This window comes from Oncorhynchus tshawytscha, unplaced genomic scaffold (genome assembly GCF_018296145.1).
Source record: "Oncorhynchus tshawytscha isolate Ot180627B unplaced genomic scaffold, Otsh_v2.0 Un_contig_6405_pilon_pilon, whole genome shotgun sequence".
In the NCBI taxonomy this organism is placed as follows: domain Eukaryota; kingdom Metazoa; phylum Chordata; class Actinopteri; order Salmoniformes; family Salmonidae; genus Oncorhynchus; species Oncorhynchus tshawytscha.
Genome location: NW_024609638.1, coordinates 191194 through 212788, shown reverse-complemented (window position 1 = coordinate 212788; position 21595 = coordinate 191194). Strand labels below are relative to the sequence as shown.

At 44.6% G+C, this 21595-nt stretch overlaps 1 protein-coding gene across 1 annotated transcript in view; it reads right to left on the bottom strand.

Moving 5' to 3' along the window:
* Positions 1–21595, bottom strand: part of LOC112248165 (slit homolog 1 protein-like) — a 136165-nt gene that overhangs the window by 33896 nt on the left and 80674 nt on the right. Inside the window, 12 exon segments of the mRNA XM_042316551.1 lie at positions 2275–2343; positions 4383–4529; positions 4879–5037; positions 5858–6001; positions 6900–7043; positions 7333–7407; positions 7487–7631; positions 14169–14192; positions 15433–15596; positions 16787–16930; positions 17819–17890; positions 19494–19565. Coding sequence (XP_042172485.1) covers positions 2275–2343; positions 4383–4529; positions 4879–5037; positions 5858–6001; positions 6900–7043; positions 7333–7407; positions 7487–7631; positions 14169–14192; positions 15433–15596; positions 16787–16930; positions 17819–17890; positions 19494–19565 — 1359 coding nt within the window.

Sequence of the window (21595 nt, the reverse complement as noted above, 5' to 3'; positions counted from 1 at the left end):
TGCTAGGTTTTAACAGAAACCTGTAAACCTGGACAACTACAAATACCTGGGTGTCTGGTTACACTGTAAACCTGGACAACTACAAATACCTGGGTGTCTGGTTAGACTGTAAACCTGGACAACTACAAATACCTGGGTGTCTGGTTACACTGTAAACCTGGACAACTACAAATACCTGGGTGTCTGGTTAGACTGTAAACCTGGACAACTTCAAATATCTGGGTGTCTGGTTAGACTGTAAACCTGGACAACTACAAATACCTGGGTGTCTGGTTAGACTGTAAACCTGGACAACTACATATATCTGGGTGTCTGGTTAGACTGTAAACCTGGACAACTACAAATGCCTGGGTGTCTGGTTAGACTGTAAACCTGGACAACTACAAATACCTGGGTGTCTGGTTAGACTGTAAACCTGGACAACTACAAATACCTGGGTGTCTGGTTAGACTGTAAACTCTCCTTCCAGACTCACATCTAACATCTCCAATCCAAAATTAAATCTAGAATCGGCTTCCTATTTCACAACATCCTTCACTCATGCTGCCAAACATACCCTCGTAAAACTGACCATCCTACCGATCCTCGACGATGTCATTTACAAAATAGCCTCCAACACTCTACTCAACAAATTGGATGCAGTCTATCACAGTGCCATCCGTTTTGTCACCAAAGCCCCATATACTACCCAGCACTGCGACCTGTATGTTCTCGTTGGCTGGCCCTCGCTTCATACTCGTTGCCAAACCCACTGGCTGCAGGTCATCTACAAGTCTCTGCTAGGTAAAGCCCTGCCGTATATAAGCTCACTGGTCACCATAGCAGCACCCACCCGTAGCACTCGCTCCAGCAGGTATATCTCACTGGTCACCCCCAAAGCCAATTCTTTCTTTGGCCACCTTTCCTTCCAGTTCTCTGCTGCCAATGATTGGAATGAACTGCAAAAATCACTGAAGCTGGAGACTCACATCTCCCTCACTAGCTTTAAGCACCAGCTGTCAGAGCAGCTCACAGATCACTGCACCTGTACACAGCCCATCTGTAAATAGCCCATCCAACTACCTCATCCCCACACTGTATTTATTTATTCATCTTGCTCCTTTGCACTTCAATATCTCTACATGCACATTCATCTCTGCACATCTATCACTCCAGTGTTTAATTGCTATATGGATACTATTTTGCCACCATGGTCTATTTATTACCTTATCCTACCTCATTTGCACATACTGTATATAGACTTTTTCTACTGTATTATTGACTGTATGTTGGTTTATTCCATGTGTAACTCTGTGTTGTTGTTTGTGTCGCACTGCTTTGCTTTATCTTGGCCAGGTCACAGTTGTAAATGAGAACTTGTTCTCAACTAGCTACCTGGTGAAATAAAGGTGTAATATAATGAATAAAACACTCTGTAGGGACCAGGACCATGGTTGGTGACCTCTAGGGCACAGTACACCTTTGTACAGTACGGTATCAGTGAGAGGATCAGTAACACAGTCATGGGGACCTAAGCCCAGGAACACCACTGACCATGCAGTAACAGACACAGTAACAGACAGTAATGGTTAACTCACACCAGACACTCACAACAGACACACTAGCAGACAGTAATGTTTAACTCACACCAGACACACTAACAAACAGTAATTTTCAATCACAACAGACACACTAACAGACAGTAATGGTTAACTCACACCAGACACTCACAACAGACACACTAACAGACAGTAATGGTTAAATCACAACAGACACACTAACAGACAGTAATGGTTAACTCACAACAGACACACTAACAGACAGTAAAGGTTAAATCACAACAGACACACTAACAGACAGTAAAGGTTAAATCACAACAGACACACTAACAGACAGTAAAGGTTAAATCACAACAGACACACTAACAGACAGTAAAGGTTAACTCACAACAGACACACTAACAGACAGTAAAGGTTAACTCACAACAGACACACTAACAGACACACTAACAGAGACACTAACAGACAGTAAAGGTTAACTCACAACAGACACACTAACAGACACACTAACAGAGACACTAACAGACACACTAACAGACAGTAATGGTTAACTCACAACAGACACACTAACAGAGAGTAAAGGTTAACTCACAACAGACACACTAACAGACACACTAACAGACACACTAACAGACACACTAACAGACAGTAATGGTTGAATCACAACAGACACACTAACAGACAGTAATGGTTAAATCACAACAGACACACTAACAGACAGTAATGGTTAACTCACACCAGCTGCAGGTGTTTGAAGGTGGACAGTTCCCTGGGCACCATGCTGAACTGGTTCCCATCCAGATACCTGAGAGGAAGAGGAGGAAGAGGAGGAGGAGACTGTGGTTAAACAAAGTAACTAAGTTATACCAGCTATTAGTCAGTAAGCCTTGTCCTAGCCAGAACAGACTATAGGGTTATACCAGCTATTAGTCAGTAAGCCTTGTCCTAGCCAGAACAGACTACAGGGTTATACCAGCTATTAGTCAGTAAGCCTTGTCCTAGTCAGAACAGACTATAGGGTTATACCAGCTATTACTCAGTAAGCCTTGTCCTAGCCAGAACAGACTATAGGGTTATACCAGCTATTAGTCAGTAAGCCTTGTCCTAGCCAGAACAGACTATAGGGTTATACCAGCTATTAGTCAGTAAGCCTTGTCCTAGCCAGAACAGACTATAGGGTTATACCAGCTATTAGTCAGTAAGCCTTGTCCTAGTCAGAACAGACTATAGGGTTATACCAGCTATTAGTCAGTAAGCCTTGTCCTAGCCAGAACAGACTATAGGGTTATACCAGCTATTAGTCAGTAAGCCTTGTCCTAGTCAGAACAGACTATAGGGTTATACCAGCTATTAGTCAGTAAGCCTTGTCCTAGCCAGAACAGACTATAGGGTTATACCAGCTATTAGTCAGTAAGCCTTGTCCTAGCCAGAACAGACTATAGGGTTATACCAGCTATTAGTCAGTAAGCCTTGTCCTAGCCAGAACAGACTATAGGGTTATACCAGCTATTAGTCAGTAAGCCTTGTCCTAGCCAGAACAGACTATAGGGTTATACCAGCTATTAGTCAGTAAGCCTTGTCCTAGCCAGAACAGACTATAGGGTTATACCAGCTATTAGTCAGTAAGCCTTGTCCTAGCCAGAACAGACTAGACTAAGCCTTGTCCTAGTCAGAACAGACTATAGGGTTATACCAGCTATTAGTCAGTAAGCCTTGTCCTAGTCAGAACAGACTATAGGGTTATACCAGCTATTAGTCAGTAAGCCTTGTCCTAGCCAGAACAGACTATAGGGTTATACCAGCTATTAGTCAGCAGACTATAGGGTTATACCAGCTATTAGTCAGTAAGCCTTGTCCTAGTCAGAACAGACAGAACAGACTATAGGGTTATACCAGCTATTAGTCAGTAAGCCTTGTCCTAGCCAGAACAGACTATAGGGTTATACCAGCTATTAGTCAGTAAGCCTTGTCCTAGTCAGAACAGACTATAGGGTTATACCAGCTATTAGTCAGTCAAGCCTTGTCCTAGCCAGAACAGACTATAGGGTTATACCAGCTATTAGTCAGTAAGCCTTGTCCTAGCCAGAACAGACTATAGGGTTATACCAGCTATTAGTCAGTAAGCCTTGTCCTAGCCAGAACAGACTATAGGGTTATACCAGCTATTAGTCAGTAAGCCTTGTCCTAGCCAGAACAGACTATAGGGTTATACCAGCTATTAGTCAGTAAGCCTTGTCCTAGCCAGAACAGACTATAGGGTTATACCAGCTATTAGTCAGTAAGCCTTGTCCTAGCCAGAACAGACTATAGGGTTATACCAGCTATTAGTCAGTAAGCCTTGTCCTAGTCAGAACAGACTATAGGGTTATACCAGCTATTAGTCAGTAAGCCTTGTCCTAGCCAGAACAGACTATAGGGTTATACCAGCTATTAGTCAGTAAGCCTTGTCCTAGCCAGAACAGACTATAGGGTTATACCAGCTATTAGTCAGTAAGCCTTGTCCTAGCCAGAACAGACTATAGGGTTATACCAGCTATTAGTCAGTAAGCCTTGTCCTAGTCAGAACAGACTATAGGGTTATACCAGCTATTAGTCAGTAAGCCTTGTCCTAGCCAGAACAGACTATAAGGTTATACCTACCTATTATTCAGTAAGCCTTGTCCTAGCCAGAACAGACTATAGGGTTATACCTACCTATTACACAGGTACTACGTTATACAACTAAGTGCTAACTGGTGAACTGAGCATGTAAGAAAAGCGTATTGCAGATCTCTAAGCCCTAACCCCAAGCACCCTTCCCTTTGTCTCCTGCCCCCTGACCTCTAACCCCAGTCTGTGACTTACAGTTCAGTGACGTTGCGGGGCAACCCCTTGGGCAGGGCCTGGAGGTGTTTGTTACTACAGCGGACCACCGTCTCTGTACAGGTACACTCAGTGGGACACTGAGGACGAGCTACACAGCTACTCTCCTCCAATACTACACCTGGGAGAGAAGGGAGACTACTTTAAATATTTTGAAATGTAATATACTTCTCTCACTTTCGATCAATGAAATTATAAAATCTCTATGTGTCCTTATGTGTGATGTGTGTTTCTGCGTGAGTCCGTACGTGTGTGTGTGAATCCGTGCATGTGTGCGTGTGTGTGTGTGTGCGTGTGTGTGCGTGTGCGTGTGTGTGCGTGTGTGTGTGCGTGTGTGTGTGAATCCGTGTGTGTGTGTGCGTTTGTGTGTGTGTGTGCGTGTGTGTGCGTGTGTGTGTGTGTGCGTGTGTGTGTGAATCCGTGTGTGTGCGTGTGTGTGTGTGTGTGTGTGTGTGTGTGTGTGTGTGTGTGTCGTCGTCAGCGGAAGTCTGGTGCTGCTACGTCCTGTAGTGGGATCTCTCTGAGGAAGGAGGGGCTCTGGCAACGAGGGTTCCCTGTTACGATTCGTCTAGAACGAAGCCACGCCCCCAACCACGCCAGACGACAGTCACAGTTAAACGGGTTGGCCAACAGGTTCCTGAGGGAGTGAGAGGGAGGGAGGAAGAGAGGAAGACAGAGGGAGGGGGAAAGAGGTGGGGGGGGAGAGAGAGATGTGGGGGTAAGAGAGGAGGGGGGGGAGAGAGAGAGGTGGAGGGAAGAGAGAGGTGGGGGAGAGAGGTGGAAGAGAGAGGTGGGGGGAGAGAGAGGTGGGGGAGATAGAGAGGTGGGGGAGAGAGAGGTGGGGGGAGAGAGAGAGGTGGGGGAGAGAGAGAGGTGGGGGGAGAGAGAGGTGGGGGGGAGAGAGAGGTGGGGGAGAGAGAGGTGGGGGGAGAGAGAGAGAGGGGGGGAGAGGTGAGAGGTGGGGGGAGGGGAGAGAGAGGTGGGGGAGAGAGGGGGAGAGGGTGGGGAGAGAGAGAGGTGGGGGGAGAGAGAGGTGGGGGGAGAGAGAGAGGGGGGGAGAGGGGGGGGGAAGAGAGAGGAGAGAGGTGGGGGGAGAGAGAGGTGGAGAGAGAGAGGTGGGGGAGAAGAGAGAGAGAGGTGGGGTTAAGAGAGAGAGAGGTGGGGGTAAGAGAGAGATAGAGGGTGGGGGAGAGAGAGAGGTGGAGGGAGAGAGAGGTGGGGGTAAGAGAGAGGTGGAGGGAGAGAGAGATGGGGGAGGGAGAGAGGGGGGGAGAGAAAGAGGTGGAGGGAAGAGAGAGGTGGGGGTAAGAGAGAGGTGGGGGGAGAGAGAGAGGTGGGGGGAAATAGGGGGAGAGAAAGAGAGCGAGAGTGTGAGAGATAAAGAGAGGCGGTCAGTCTATAACAGAGTTCTTAAACTTTCCAAGGATGTTTTGTGAATGTGTGTATGTGTGTCTTACAGTGTAGAGAGGTGGGGCAGTGTGTCGAAGGCCCCAGGCATTATGGTGTGGAGCTGGTTGTCATAGAGAGACAACAGGCGGACGTTGGTCAGACCAGTGAAGCTGCCGTTATGGATACAGCTGATACGGTTGTTCCTCAACATCCTACAACACACAGAGAGACACTGTAGTCATTGGTGAAGACAGCATTTTATATTGATGACGACAATTATCCTTCAAGTCTTTTGGGTTGACCAGTTTCATTATTGCAATAATTAAATCGATATTAAATAAAGATGATTGTTTGAAGAAATGACAAAGTCTCACTCAGTATGAATTTCCACGACAAATAGCAATAAGGCACAATCGGGGTTTGTGGTATATGGCCAATATACCCCAGCTAAGGATTGTGTCCAGGCACTCCGCAGTGCGTCGTGCATAAGAACAGCCCTTAGTCGTGCTATATTTGGCCATATACCACACCTCCTCAGGCCTTATTACTTAAATAATTGATGATAATAATTATGATTAAGATAAAAATGGTGACTATGAAAACGATGATGATCATGATGATGATGATGATAATGGTGTGAATGATAATGACGATGGTAATGATAATACTTGCAATGATAATGATGATAATTACAATGATAATGATGATAATTACAATGATATGCTGCAGTAGTTTATGTGTCGGGGGGCTAGGGTCAGTCTGTTATATCTGGAGTATTTCTCATGTCTTATCCGGTGTCTGTGGGAATTTAAGTATGCTCTCTCTAATTCTCTCTCTCTTTCTCTTCTCTCGGACCTGAGCCCTAGGACCATGCCTCAGGACTACCTGGCCTGATGACTCCTTGCTGTCACCCAGTCCACCTGGTTGTGCTGCTGATCCTGTTTCAACTGTTCTACATCTGCATTCCTTGCTGTTTGGGGTTTTAGGTTGGGTTTCTGTATAGCACTTTGTGACATCGACTGATGTAAAAAGGGCTTTATAAATACATTGGATTGATTGATGATAATAATGATCATGATGCTGATAATAATGATGAAGGTGCTAACTCACAGCATGCGGACGCCGCCCATGCCCCTGAACATGGTCCCTCTGACAGAGTCCAGGTGATTGGCTGTCAGGTGGAGCTCCATGACAGACCCCGCCCCCTCAAACACTCCGTCCTCGATCTCTGAGATCTTGTTGTTGCTAAGGTTACTGAAAAACACGGATTATGCTGGTTACAAACAACAAACCAATGGTCAACTGAATTATCCAATAACATACAAGACACGTGGACTTTTATGGTTACTAATGAACAGAGATGAATTCCTTTTAGATATTGGTCTGAAATATTATGCCTCATCAGCAGTTACACTATGTTTATTAATTATATTATTATTATTATTATTCAAATGTTAATGAATAAATGTGATGAACTAATACCCCCCAAAAATCAACAATGGTGGTTAACTTAAAACTTCAGAAGTAAATTGAGAGAGCGTACATTTTCTTGAGCTGAGAGAGGGTCTTGAAGACACCGGTGGCTTCCAGCACTGAGATATCATTGTTGTTGAGACGCCTGAGACGCGAGGAGAAAACTGTCAGAGAACAGACAGAAAGCAGCAATAGATAACATTGTACTGTGTGTGTGTCCTTACAGCTCGGTGGTAGAGGCAGGTAGGTGTTGGGGGAACTTGGTGAGACGGAGGTTAGAGCAGTCCACTACGTTGGCTTCACAGCGACACTTAGCAGGACACACTGGCTTACTGTTACACTCATTATTCAGACGGGTGTCTTCTGTACCTGGTCACATTCACCACACACAGAACACACTGTATTATCACATAGAACACACTGTATTATCACATAGAACACACTGTATTATCACATAGAACACACTGTATTATCACACAGAACACACTGTATTATCACACAGGACACACTGTATTATCACATAGAACACACTGTATTATCACATAGAACACACTGCATTATCACATAGAACACACTGTATTATCACATAGAACACACTGTATTATAACTCAGAACACACCGTATTATCACATAGAACACACTGTATTATCACATACAACACACCGTATTATCACATAGAACTCACCGTATGATCACATAGAACATATCGTATATCACATAGAACTCACCGTATGATCACATAGAACATATCGTATATCACATAGAACTCACTGTATGATCACATAGAACATATCGTATATCACATAGAACTCACTGTATGATCACATAGAACATATCGTATATCACATAGAACTCACTGTATGATCACATAGAACATATCGTATATCACATAGAACATATCGTATATCACATAGAACATATCGTATATCACATAGAACTCACTGTATGATCACATAGAACATATCGTATATCACATAGAACTCACCGTATGATCACATAGAACATATCGTATATCACATAGAACTCACCGTATGATCACATAGAACATATCGTATATCACATAGAACTCACCGTATGATCACATAGAACATATCGTATATCACATAGAACTCACCGTATGATCACATAGAACATATCGTATATCACATAGAACTCACCGTATTATCACACAGAACACACTGTTTACATACCACCACAGACCGATGCTGGCACTAAGACAGCATTGATTGAGCTGTATTCCGTCATAAGCAAACAAGAAAACGCTCATCCAGAGGCGGCGCTCCTAGTGGCTGGGGACATTAATGCAGGGAAACTTAAATCCGTTTTACCAAATTTCTACCAGCATGTTAAATGTGCAACCAGAGGGGGAAAAAAACTCTGGAGCACCTTTACTCCACACACAGAGACGCCTACAAAGCTCTCCCTCGCCCTCCATTTGGCAAATCTGACCATAATTCTATCCTCCTGATTCCGGCTTACAAGCAAAAATGAAAGCAGGAAACACCAGTAAAAAGGTGATCAGATGAAGCAGATGCTCAGCTACAGGACTGTTTTTCTAGCACAGACTGGAATATGTTCCGGGATTCCTCAGATGGCATTAAGGAGTACATCACATCAGTCATTGGCTTCAACAATAAGTGCATCGATGATGTCGTCCCCACAGTGACCGTACGTACATACCCCAACCAGAAGCCATGGATTACAGGCACCATCTGCACTGAGCTAAAGGCTAGAGCTGCCGCTTTCAAGGAGCAGGACTCTAACCCGGAAGCTTATAAGAAATCCCGCTATGCCTTCCGTCGAACCATCAAACAGGCAAAGCATCAAAACAGGACTAAGATCGAATCGTACTACACCGGCTCTGAAGCTCGTCGGATGTGGCAGGGCTTGAAAACTATTACAGACTACAAAGGGAAGCACAGTCGAGAGCTGCTCAGTCACACAAGCCTACCAGACGAGCAAAACTACTTCTATACTTGCTTCAAGGCAAATAACACTGAAACATGCATGACAGCACCAGCTGTTCCAGAAGACTGTGTGATCACTCTCTCTGCAGCCGATGTGAGTAAGACCTTTAAACAGGTCAACATTCACAAGACTGCAGCGCCAGATGGATTACCAGGACGTGTACTGCGAGCATGCGCTGACCAACTGGCACGTGTCTTCATTGACATGTTCAACCTCTCCCTGTCTGAGTCTGTAATACCAACATGTTTCAAGCAGACCACCATAGTGCCTGTGCCCAAGAACACTAAGGTAACCTGCCTAAATGACTACCAACCTGTAGCACTGACGTCTATAGCCATGAAGTGCTTTGAAAGGCTGGTCATGGCTCACATCAACACCATTATCCCAGAAACTCTAGACCCATTACAATTTGCATACCGCACCAACAGATCCACAGATTATGCATTTCTATTGCACTCCACACTGCCCTTTCCCACCTGGACAAAAGGAACACCTATGTGAGAATGCTATTCATTGACTACAGCTCAACGTTCAACTCCATAGTGCCATCAAAGCTCATTCATAAGCTAAGGACCTTGGGACTAAACACCTCCCTCTGCAACTGGATCCTGGACTTCCTGATGGGCCGCCCCCAAGGTGGTAAGGGTGGGTAACAACACATCCACCACGCTGATCCTCAACACAGGGACCCCTCAGGAGTGTGTGCTCAGTCCCCTCCTGTACTCCCTGTTCACTCATGACTGCACTGCCAGGCACAGCTCCAACACCATCATTAAGTTTGCCGATGACACAACAGTGGTAGGACTGATCACCGACAACGACGAGACCGCCTATAGGGAGGAGGTCAGAGACCTGGCCGTGTGGTGCCAGGACAACAACCTCTCCCGCAACATGATCAAGACAAAGGAGATGATTGTGGACTACAGGAAAAAGAGGACCGAAAGCATCCTGACAGGTTGCATCACTGGCTGGTACGGCAACTGCTCAGCCTCCGACCGCAAGGCACTACAGAGGGTAGTGTGAACGGCCCAGTACATCACTGGAGCCAAGCTTCCTGCCATCCAGGACCTCTATACCAGGCGGTGTCAGAGGAAGGCCTAAAAATTGTCAAAGACTCCAGCCACCCTAGTCATAAGACTGTTCTCTTTGCTACCACACAGCAAGCTCTACCAGAGCACCAAATCTAGGTCCAAGAAGCTTCTAAACAGCTTCTACCCCCAAGCCATAAGACTCCTGAACATCTAATCAAATGGCTACCCAGACTATTTGCATTTCCCCCCTCCCCCTCTTTTACACCGCTGCTACTCTCTGTTATCATCTATGGATAGTCACTATAATAACTCTACCTACATGTACATATTACCTCAACTACCTGGTCCCCCGCACATTGACTCTGTACCGGTACCCCCTGTATATAGTCTCCACATTGACTCTGTACCGGTACCCCCTGTATATAGTCTCCACATTGACTCTGTACCGGTACCCCCTGTATATAGTCTCCACATTGACTCTGTACCAGGACCCCCTGTATATAGTCTCCACATTGACTCTGTACCGGTACCCCCTGTATATAGTCTCCACATTGACTCTGTACCGGTACCCCCTGTATATAGTCTCCACATTGACTCTGTACCAGGACCCCCTGCTGTATATAGTCTCCACATTGACTCTGTACCGGTCTACCCCCTGTATATATCTCCACATTGACTCTGTACCAGGACCCCCTGTATATAGTCTCCACATTGACTCTGTACCACCCCTGTATATAGTCTCCATTGACTCTGTACCGGTACCCCCTGTATATAGTCTCCACATTGACTCTGTACCAGGACCCCCTGTATATAGTCTCCACATTGACTCTGTACCGGTACCCCCTGTATATAGTCTCACTACTGTTATTTTACTGCTGCTCTTTAATTACTTGTTACTTTTATTTCTTATCCGTATTTTTTTCAACTGCCTTGTTGGTCAGGGGCTCGTAAGTAAGCATTTCACTGTAAGGTCTACCTACACCTGCTGTATTCAGCATTTCACTGTAAGGTCTACCTACACCTGCTGTATTCAGCATTTCACTGTAAGGTCTACCTACACCTGCTGTATTCAGCATTTCACTGTAAGGTCTACCTACACCTGCTGTATTCAGCATTTCACTGTAAGGTCTACCTACACCTGCTGTATTCAGCATTTCACTGTAAGGTCTACCTACACCTGCTGTATTCAGCATTTCACTGTAAGGTCTACCTACACCTGCTGTATTCAGCATTTCACTGTAAGGTCTACCTACACCTGCTGTATTCAGCATTTCACTGTAAGGTCTACCTACACCTGCTGTATTCAGCATTTCACTGTAAGGTCTACCTACACCTGCTGTATTCAGCATTTCACTGTAAGGTCTACCTACACCTGCTGTATTCAGCATTTCACTGTAAGGTCTACCTACACCTGCTGTATTCAGCATTTCACTGTATTCAGCATTTCACTGTAAGGTCTACCTACACCTGCTGTATTCAGCATTTCACTGTAAGGTCTACCTACACCTGCTGTATTCAGCATTTCACTGTAAGGTCTACCTACACCTGCTGTATTCAGCATTTCACTGTAAGGTCTACCTACACCTGCTGTATTCAGCATTTCACTGTAAGGTCTACCTACACCTGCTGTATTCAGCATTTCACTGTAAGGTCTACCTACACCTGCTGTATTCAGCATTTCACTGTAAGGTCTACCTACACCTGCTGTATTCAGCATTTCACTGTAAGGTCTACCTACACCTGCTGTATTCAGCATTTCACTGTAAGGTCTACCTACACCTGCTGTATTCAGCATTTCACTGTAAGGTCTACCTACACCTGCTGTATTCAGCATTTCACTGTAAGGTCTACCTACACCTGCTGTATTCAGCATTTCACTGTAAGGTCTACCTACACCTGCTGTATTCAGCATTTCACTGTAAGGTCTACCTACACCTGCTGTATTCAGCATTTCACTGTAAGGTCTACCTACACCTGCTGTATTCAGCATTTCACTGTAAGGTCTACCTACACCTGCTGTATTCAGCATTTCACTGTAAGGTCTACCTACACCTGCTGTATTCAGCATTTCACTGTAAGGTCTACCTACACCTGCTGTATTCAGCATTTCACTGTAAGGTCTACCTACACCTGCTGTATTCAGCATTTCACTGTAAGGTCTACCTACACCTGCTGTATTCAGCATTTCACTGTAAGGTCTACCTACACCTGCTGTATTCAGCATTTCACTGTAAGGTCTACCTACACCTGCTGTATTCAGCATTTCACTGTAAGGTCTACCTACACCTGCTGTATTCAGCATTTCACTGTAAGGTCTACCTACACCTGCTGTATTCAGCATTTCACTGTAAGGTCTACCTACACCTGCTGTATTCAGCATTTCACTGTAAGGTCTACCTACACCTGCTGTATTCAGCATTTCACTGTAAGGTCTACCTACACCTGTCTTTCACTGTAAGGTCTACACCTGCTGTATTCAGCATTTCACTGTAAGGTCTACCTACACCTGCTGTATTCAGCATTTCACTGTAAGGTCTACCTACACCTGCTGTATTCAGCATTTCACTGTAAGGTCTACCTACACCTGCTGTATTCGGCATTTCACTGTAAGGTCTACCTACACCTGCTGTATTCAGCATTTCACTGTAAGGTCTACCTACACCTGCTGTATTCGGCGCATGTGACTACTAAAATTTGATTTGATCACATAGAACACACTGTATTATCAAATATAACATACTGTATTTAGATATACTGTACAACACACACAGAATTAGGGTTGCAAATGTACGGTAACTTTCACAAATGTCCCAAGTTTTCCAGAAACCCAAGTGAAATGTTCCTGGAATCAGGAGGGAAAAAGCAGGAAAACTGGGAATTGTGTGAAAGTTCCCAGATCTTTGCAACCCTACATAGAACACAGTGTAGTATTTTCATACCCAGTTACTGTTTAGCGTCCAACACAGAAGTCACAGTTCATTTGATATGTTGTATACATCACACATGAGCAGGTCCAATGTGCAGGACAGATACAGATACACAGTATAATATACTACAGTATGTATATACAGAAGTACAGATACAGGTATACAGTATAATATACTACAGTATGTATATACAGAAGTACAGATACAGATATACAGTATAATATACTACAGTATGTATATACAGAAGTACAGATACAGGTATACAGTATAATATACTACAGTATGTATATACAGAAGTACAGATACAGATATACAGTATAATATACTACAGTATGTATATACAGAAGTACAGATACAGATATACAGTATAATATACTACAGTATGTATATACAGAAGTACAGATACAGATATACAGTATAATATACTACAGTATGTATATACAGAAGTACAGATACAGATATACAGTATAATATACTACAGTATGTATATACAGAAGTACAGATACAGATATACAGTATAATATTCTACAGTATGTATATAAGAAGTACAGATACAGATATACAGTATAATATTCTACAGTATGTTTACAGACCTACAGATACAGATATACAGTATAATATACTACAGTATGTATATACAGAAGTACAGATACAGATATACAGTATAATATACTACAGTATGTATATACAGAAGTACAGATACAGATATACAGTATAATATACTACAGTATGTATATACAGAAGTACAGATACAGATATACAGTATAATATACTACAGTATGTATATACAGAAGTACAGATACGGATACACAGTATAATATACTACAGTATGTATATACAGAAGTACAGATACAGATATACAGTATAATATACTACAGTATGTATATACAGAAGTACAGATACGGATACACAGTATAATATACTACAGTATGTATATACAGAAGTACAGATACGGATATGTAGAACTAACACACACGTACCTGGGATGTGGTACTGCTCCTTAGCTACCATGGAAACAGAAAAACAAATTAAGTTTACTGACAGTTTAAGGAGGATGGCATCAGGATATAGAATATTCATATATACTGTAGAATGCAGTAGCTTTGTGATTTGTCGAATGTTTGTTTTCCTACTCTAAGATAGATATATCTATATCTCTGATGAATAAGAAAGCAGCATCTCCTGGCCCTGTAACGCAGTTATATATGAAACAGAAAACACCACATCATCTCCATGGTATCATGGTTTAACATAACTCTACGTAATGCCTTATAACCTGTCATAACCTGTACCAGCTCTAAAGCACACAGATCAAGGAGCCGTTACTGGTTTCACTGGAGCTGGGTTGGCAGATAACGCTGGCAGATAATGCTGGCCTATAACGCTGGCAGATAATGCTGGCAGATCATGCTGGCAGATAACGCTGGCAGATAATGCTGGCAGATAATGCTGGCCTATAACGCTGGCAGATAATGCTGGCCTATAACACTGGCAGATAATGCTGGCAGATAATGCTGGCCTATAACACTGGCAGATAATGCTGAAATATAATGCTGGCCTATAACACTGGCAGATAATGCTGAAATATAATGCTGGACTATAACGCTGGCACATAATGCTGACCTATAACGCTGGCAGATAACGCTGGCAGATAACACTGGCAGATAACGCTGGCAGATAATTCTGGCTTATAACGCTGGCAGATAACACTGGCAGATAACGCTGGCAGATAATTCTGGCCTATAACGCTGGCAGATAACACTGGCAGATAACGCTGGCAGATAATTCTGGCCTATAACGCTGGCAGATAATGCTGGCCTATAACGCTGGCAGATAATGCTGGCCTATAATGCTGGCAGATAATGCTGGACTATAATGCTGGCAGATAATGCTGGCCTATAATGCTGGCAGATAATGCTGGCCTATAACGCTGGCAGATAATGCTGGACTATAACGCTGGCAGATAATGCTGGACTATAACGCTGGCAGATAATGCTGGCCTATAACGCTGGCTGATAATGCTGGCCTATAACGCTGGCAGATAATGCTGGACTATAACGCTGGCAGATAATGCTGGCCTATAACGCTGCAGATGAAGGGAAAGAGTGCCGTGTGTGTGCTGGGACGGAGCCTGGCATAAGTTGGAACAAGGTGATGTAGCTAGACACACACACACTGCAGACACACACACACACACACGTCAGATGACCACAGACAGACAGACAGACAGACACACACACACACCAGAGCAGCGGAACTTCTTGCTTTTGATCTGCCCGATGCGTTTGTTGGCCAGTCTGCGTGGGCTGGCACAGCGGGCACCGCTGGTCTCTATGGGGTTGGACCTCAGGTAGTCTGCCAGCCATTTCAGGTTACAGTCACACACAAACGGGTTCTGGGCCAGGTGACTAGGGGGAGAGAGGGGTCAGAGGTCAGGTTTTAAAAGAATATTAGGGGCCAACCACTTCTGGTTTTGTTTCTACCTGGTAGTTAATTGATTCCAGGTCCTGGTCTCCCCAACCACTTCTGGTTTTGTTTCTACCTGGTAGTTAATTGATTCCAGGTCCTGGTCTCCAAAACCACTTCTGGTTTTGTTTCTACCTGGTAGTTAATTGATTCCAGGTCCTGGTCTCCCAAAACACTTCTGGTTTTTTGTTTCTACCTGGTAGTTAATTGATTCCAGGTCCTGGTCTCCCCAACCACTTCTGGTTTTGTTTCTACCTGGTAGTTAATTGCACTCCCCCGGTGTCCCAGGTCTGAATTAGTACTTTATTACAAGGAGAGGATAAAAGCAGAAGTGTTTGGGCCCTCCAGAACCGTCATAGAACAGACCTGCTCTAATACTATATGGATGTGGAGACTTCATCTGTATGCATCAGTATGTAGGTTTGAACATGTATGTATGCCTGTTTGGGTATTGTATTTGACAGTACACCTATGCATACCACAGTGTCTGTATACTGTGTGAAGGTGTGTGTGCATCCATGCGTGTGTGTGTGTGACTCACAGTGTCTGTATACTGTGTGGGGGTGTGAAGGTGTGTGTGTGTGTGTGTGTGTGTGTGTGTGTGTGTGTGTGTGTGTGTGTGTGTGTGTGTGTGTGTGAGACTCACAGTGTCTGTATACTGTGTGGGGGTGTGAAGGTGTGTGTGCGTGTGTGTGTGTGTGAGACTCACAGTGTCTGTATACTGTGAAGGGGTGAGAAGGTGTGTGTGTGTGTGTGTGACTCACAGTGTCTGTATACTGTGTGGGGGTGTGAAGGTGTGTGTGCATGTGTGTGTGTGAGACTCACAGTGTCTGTATACTGTGTGAAGGTGTGTGTGCATGTGTGCGTGTGTGTGTGTGAGACTCACAGTGTCTGTATACTGTGAAGGGGTGAGAAGGTGTGTGTGTGTGTGTGTGTGTGTGACTCACAGTGTCTGTATACTGTGTGGGGGTGTGAAGGTATGTGTGCGTGTGTGTGTGTGTGTGAGAGACTCACAGTGTCTGTATACTGTGTGAAGGTGTGTGTGCATGTGTGCGTGTGTGTGTGTGAGACTCACAGTGTCTGTATACTGTGTGGGGGTGTGAAGGTGTGTGTGCGTGTGTGTGAGACTCACAGTGTCTGTATACTGTGAAGGGGTGAGAAGGTTCCTTTAGCCAGGGTCTGGATCTTGTTGTCGTAGAGAGACAGCAGAGCTAGATTCTCTAGGTCCTGGAAGGCTGTGGCTCGAATACAGTGGATCTTATTGGCATTCAGGAGACTGGGAGAGAGACAAAGACAGAGGGGGGAGAGAGTGAGGATGGAGAAAGAGAGAGAGAGAGAGAGAGAGAGAGATGGGAGGAGAAATACAGGGAGAGAGGGAGAGCGATAGAGAAGGAGAGATAGGGGGATGGACGGAGAGGAGGGAGGGAGGGAGGGAGGGAGGGGGAGGGAGGGAGGGAGGGAGGGAGGGAGGGAGGGAGGGAGGGAGGGAGGGAGGGAGGGAGGGAGGGAGGGAGGGAGGGAGGGAGGGAAGTTCTGTTCCTAAACTAAAAGCACATACTGTATATCAGGCTCTGGTCAAAATTAGTGCACTACATAGGGAATGATTTAGGAAGTACACAGTATAGTGCACTACATAGGGAATGGGGAATGATTTAGGAAGTAGACAGTATAGTGCACTACATAGGGAATAGGGTATGATTTAGGATAGTGCACTACACAGGGAATAGGGTATGATCTAGGATGTAGACAGTATAGTGCAATACATAGGGTATGATCAAGGATGTAGACAGTACAGTGCACTACATAGGGAATGGGGTATGATTTAGGAAGTAGACAGTACAGTGAAATACATAGGGAATAGGGTATGATCTAGGAAGTAGACAGTATAGTGCACTACATAGGGTATGATTTAGGAAGTAGACAGTACAGTGCACTACATAGGGAATAGGGTATGATTTAGGAAGTAGACAGTATAGTGCACTACATAGGGAATAGGGTACGATTTAGGAAGTAGACAGTATAGTGCACTACATAGGGTATGATTTAGAAAGTAGACAATACAGTGCACTACATAGGGAATAGGGTATGATCTAGGAAGTAGACAGTACAGTGCACTACATAAGGAATAGGGTATGATCTAGGAAGTAGACAGAAGTGTACTTACAGCAGTTCTAGAGAGCCGAGACCCTCAAACAGTCCTCTGGGGAGATCTGTGATCTTATTACCATACAGAACCCTGTAGAGACCATATAGAATAAGACTGAGTACTATAGCAGTAACACTATGACAATATTACCATACAGAACCCTGTAGAGACCTTATAGAATAAGACTCAGTACTATTCCAGTAACACCATGACAATACTAGACAACATGGAGCTCAGGATTCTGTTGCCCCATCTGGCTCATATCACTCATAAGAGGGAACTGGAACACACCCAGACTAAAAGGCACGGCACAGTCCCATTCATCCCAGACAGGGCTATCCCCTAAGGGGACACTTACCAACTACCAGCCCCCTCCTCCCCTCCTCCCCTGGACCCCACAGAAAACAAACACACACACTGTCTCCCAGACCTCCCATTGAGGCTGATTCATTAAGACACATAAAATAAGGACTGTCTGTTTAACTCTATATAAACCCTATACATTATTCACAATGATATGTACACACACACTCCCTCATGATCATGTATATGCTACAGATGTGTATAACACAGACAGAGACATGTCAACACATACGTTAGTACACACAGACTGGCAGACACACAGACTGACAGATACACAGACATAAAGAGAGAAAGACAGACACACACACTGATGGCGACACACACACACACACTGATGGCGACACACACACACACTGATGGCGACACACAGACACACACTGATGGCGACACACAGACACACACTGATGGCGACACACAGACACACACTGATGGCGACACACAGACACACACTGATGGCGACACACAGACACACACTGATGGCGACACACACACACACTGATGGCGACACACACACACACTGATGGCGACACACACACACACTGATGGCAACACACAGACACACACTGATGGCGACACACACACACTGATGGCGACACACACACACACACTGATGGCGACACACACACACACACTGATGGCGACACACAGACACACACTGATGGCGACACACACACACTGATGGCGACACACACACACACTGATGGCGACACACACACACTGATGGCGACACACACACACACACTGATGGCGACACACAGACACACACTGATGGCGACACACACACACTGATGGCGACACACACACACACTGATGGCGACACACACACACTGATGGCGACACACACACACACTGATGGCGACACACACACACACACTGATGGCGACACACACACACAGACACTGATGGCGACACACACACACACTGATGGCGACACACACACACTGATGGCGACACACACACACTGATGGCGACAAACACACACACTGATGGCGACGCACACACACACTGATGGCGACAAACACACACTGATGGCAACACACACACACACAGACACACACACTGATGGCGACACACACACACACTGATGGCGACACACAGACACACTGATGGCGACACACAGACACACACTGATGGCGACACACACACACACTGATGGCGACACACACACACACTGATGGCGACACACACACTGATGGCAACACACACACTGATGGCGACACACAGACACACATTGATGGCGACACACAGACACTAATGGCTACACACACACTGATGGTGACACACACACTGATGGTTACACACAGACACACACTGATGAAAACAGACTCACAGTGAGTTGAGGGCTCTCAGGCCTTGGAAAACATCGGGAGCAATCTCTGATATCTGATTGTTACTCAGATCTCTGGAAAGAAGGAACAACAACAGTGTTACAGTGAGAACCATGACCTTTGACCTCACACTCTCTCTGACGTCACCACTTAATGCATCTCCTTTAGGGGGCTGCTTCCTAAATGGCACACTATTCACTATATAGTGCACTACCTTGGACCAGGCCACTATTCACTATATAGTGCACTACCTTGGACCAGGCCACTATTCACTATATAGTGCACTACCTTGGACCAGGCCACTATTCACTATATAGTGCACTACCTTGGACCAGGCCACTATTCACTATATAGTGCACCACCTTAGACCAGGCCACTATTCACTATATAGTGCACTACCTTGGACCAGGCCACTATTCACTATATAGTGCACTACTTATGACCAGGCCAAATAGGAGTCTGGTCAAAGTAGTGCCCTATAAAGAGAATAGGATGCCATTTCTCATTTGGGATGCAGCAGACACTGTAAATGCATCCTACAACCTTGGGGAGATGATATAAACCATGCAGAAGAGGACCAGACTAAGGGGAGGTCTCCTGGGTTCTAGCCCACAGAAGATCTCCTGTGTTGGGCCTCAGAGGTCCAAACCCTCTCCTTGATTAGATGGCACTTTTTCTTTCATTTTTTAAAACCTTTATATATACAGGTTTTTTCTCATTGAGATAACATCTCTTTTCCAAGAGAGACCTGGTCCAATAGCAGCAGAGGGAACAACGTTTCAGACAAAACAACTTACATACACTAACACAACATTAAACAAAACTATAAACACATACAGTACAACAACAAGTCTTGACTAAAAACAGCTGTCCCAAAGACAATTACACTCTTCTAGGATATATACATCGATCAAGTGTTTAAACTCCCCCAACGAAACGGTACTTTAACAGAATGATGAAATTCAAATGTGTGCACACACACACACACACACACACACACACACACACACACACACACACACACACACACACACACACACACACACACACACACACACACACACACACACACAACACACACACACACACTAACCCTCCACTTCCACTTCCTACCCCTCATCCTGCCTTAACCCCCCCCTCGCCCCTGGCTCACTGAGAGTTCAACTAAAGGGCTCCAAAAACCAGAAGCAGATAACAGATAAGATTCTTACTGTATATAATCACTCTGTAGGGTAGGAGACAGTGGGTTAGGGGTGTGTGTGTGTAGAGGTCAAAGGTGGAAGGTCAGGAGTTTTATTTGATTTTATTAGGATATCTTTTAGTGCTCATTAGGACTAATCTAAGAGTCCTTAAACGTAAAAAAAAATAATAATAATAGGATAACATTTTCACATACAAAAAGACGACCATAGTCCTGCACAACCTTCCAAATTATTATATTTAAATGGTTCTAAAGTATTACTTGATTTATATATTGAAAGGCTTCTGGTTTGCACAGATAAATTATTCAATTTCTTTATTGTACTAAATAAAATGTTATTTTGCCTATTTGTCTTTTCTGTCTGGATAACACATAGATGGTGGACAATCTATTCCTCGTATTGACTGAATGTCGGTCTCTTACCAACTGAATACTGTTGTGAAGAGAGTTTGGCTGTTTTAAACGGTGTACATTGTGAAATAAACAAGCGTGTTTTTTCTTCTTCAATTATCTTGTTGCTTAATGACCAACCAGGAGCGTTGATCGTGACCACAACAGAAGAACCACATCTCCACCTTAAAACAATCCTTGTTGCTTAATGACCAACCAGGAGCGTTGATCGTGACCACAACAGAAGAACCACATCTCCACCTTAAAACAATCCTTGTTGCTTAATGACCAACCAGGAGCGTTGATCGTGACCACAACAGAAGAACCACATCTCCACCTTAAAACAATCCTTGTTGCTTAATGACCAACCAGGAGCGTTGATCGTGACCACAACAGAAGAACCACATCTCCACCTTAAAACAATCCTTGTTGCTTAATGACCAACCAGGAGCGTTGATCGTGACCACAACAGAAGAACCACATCTCCACCTTAAAACAATCCTTGTTGCTTAA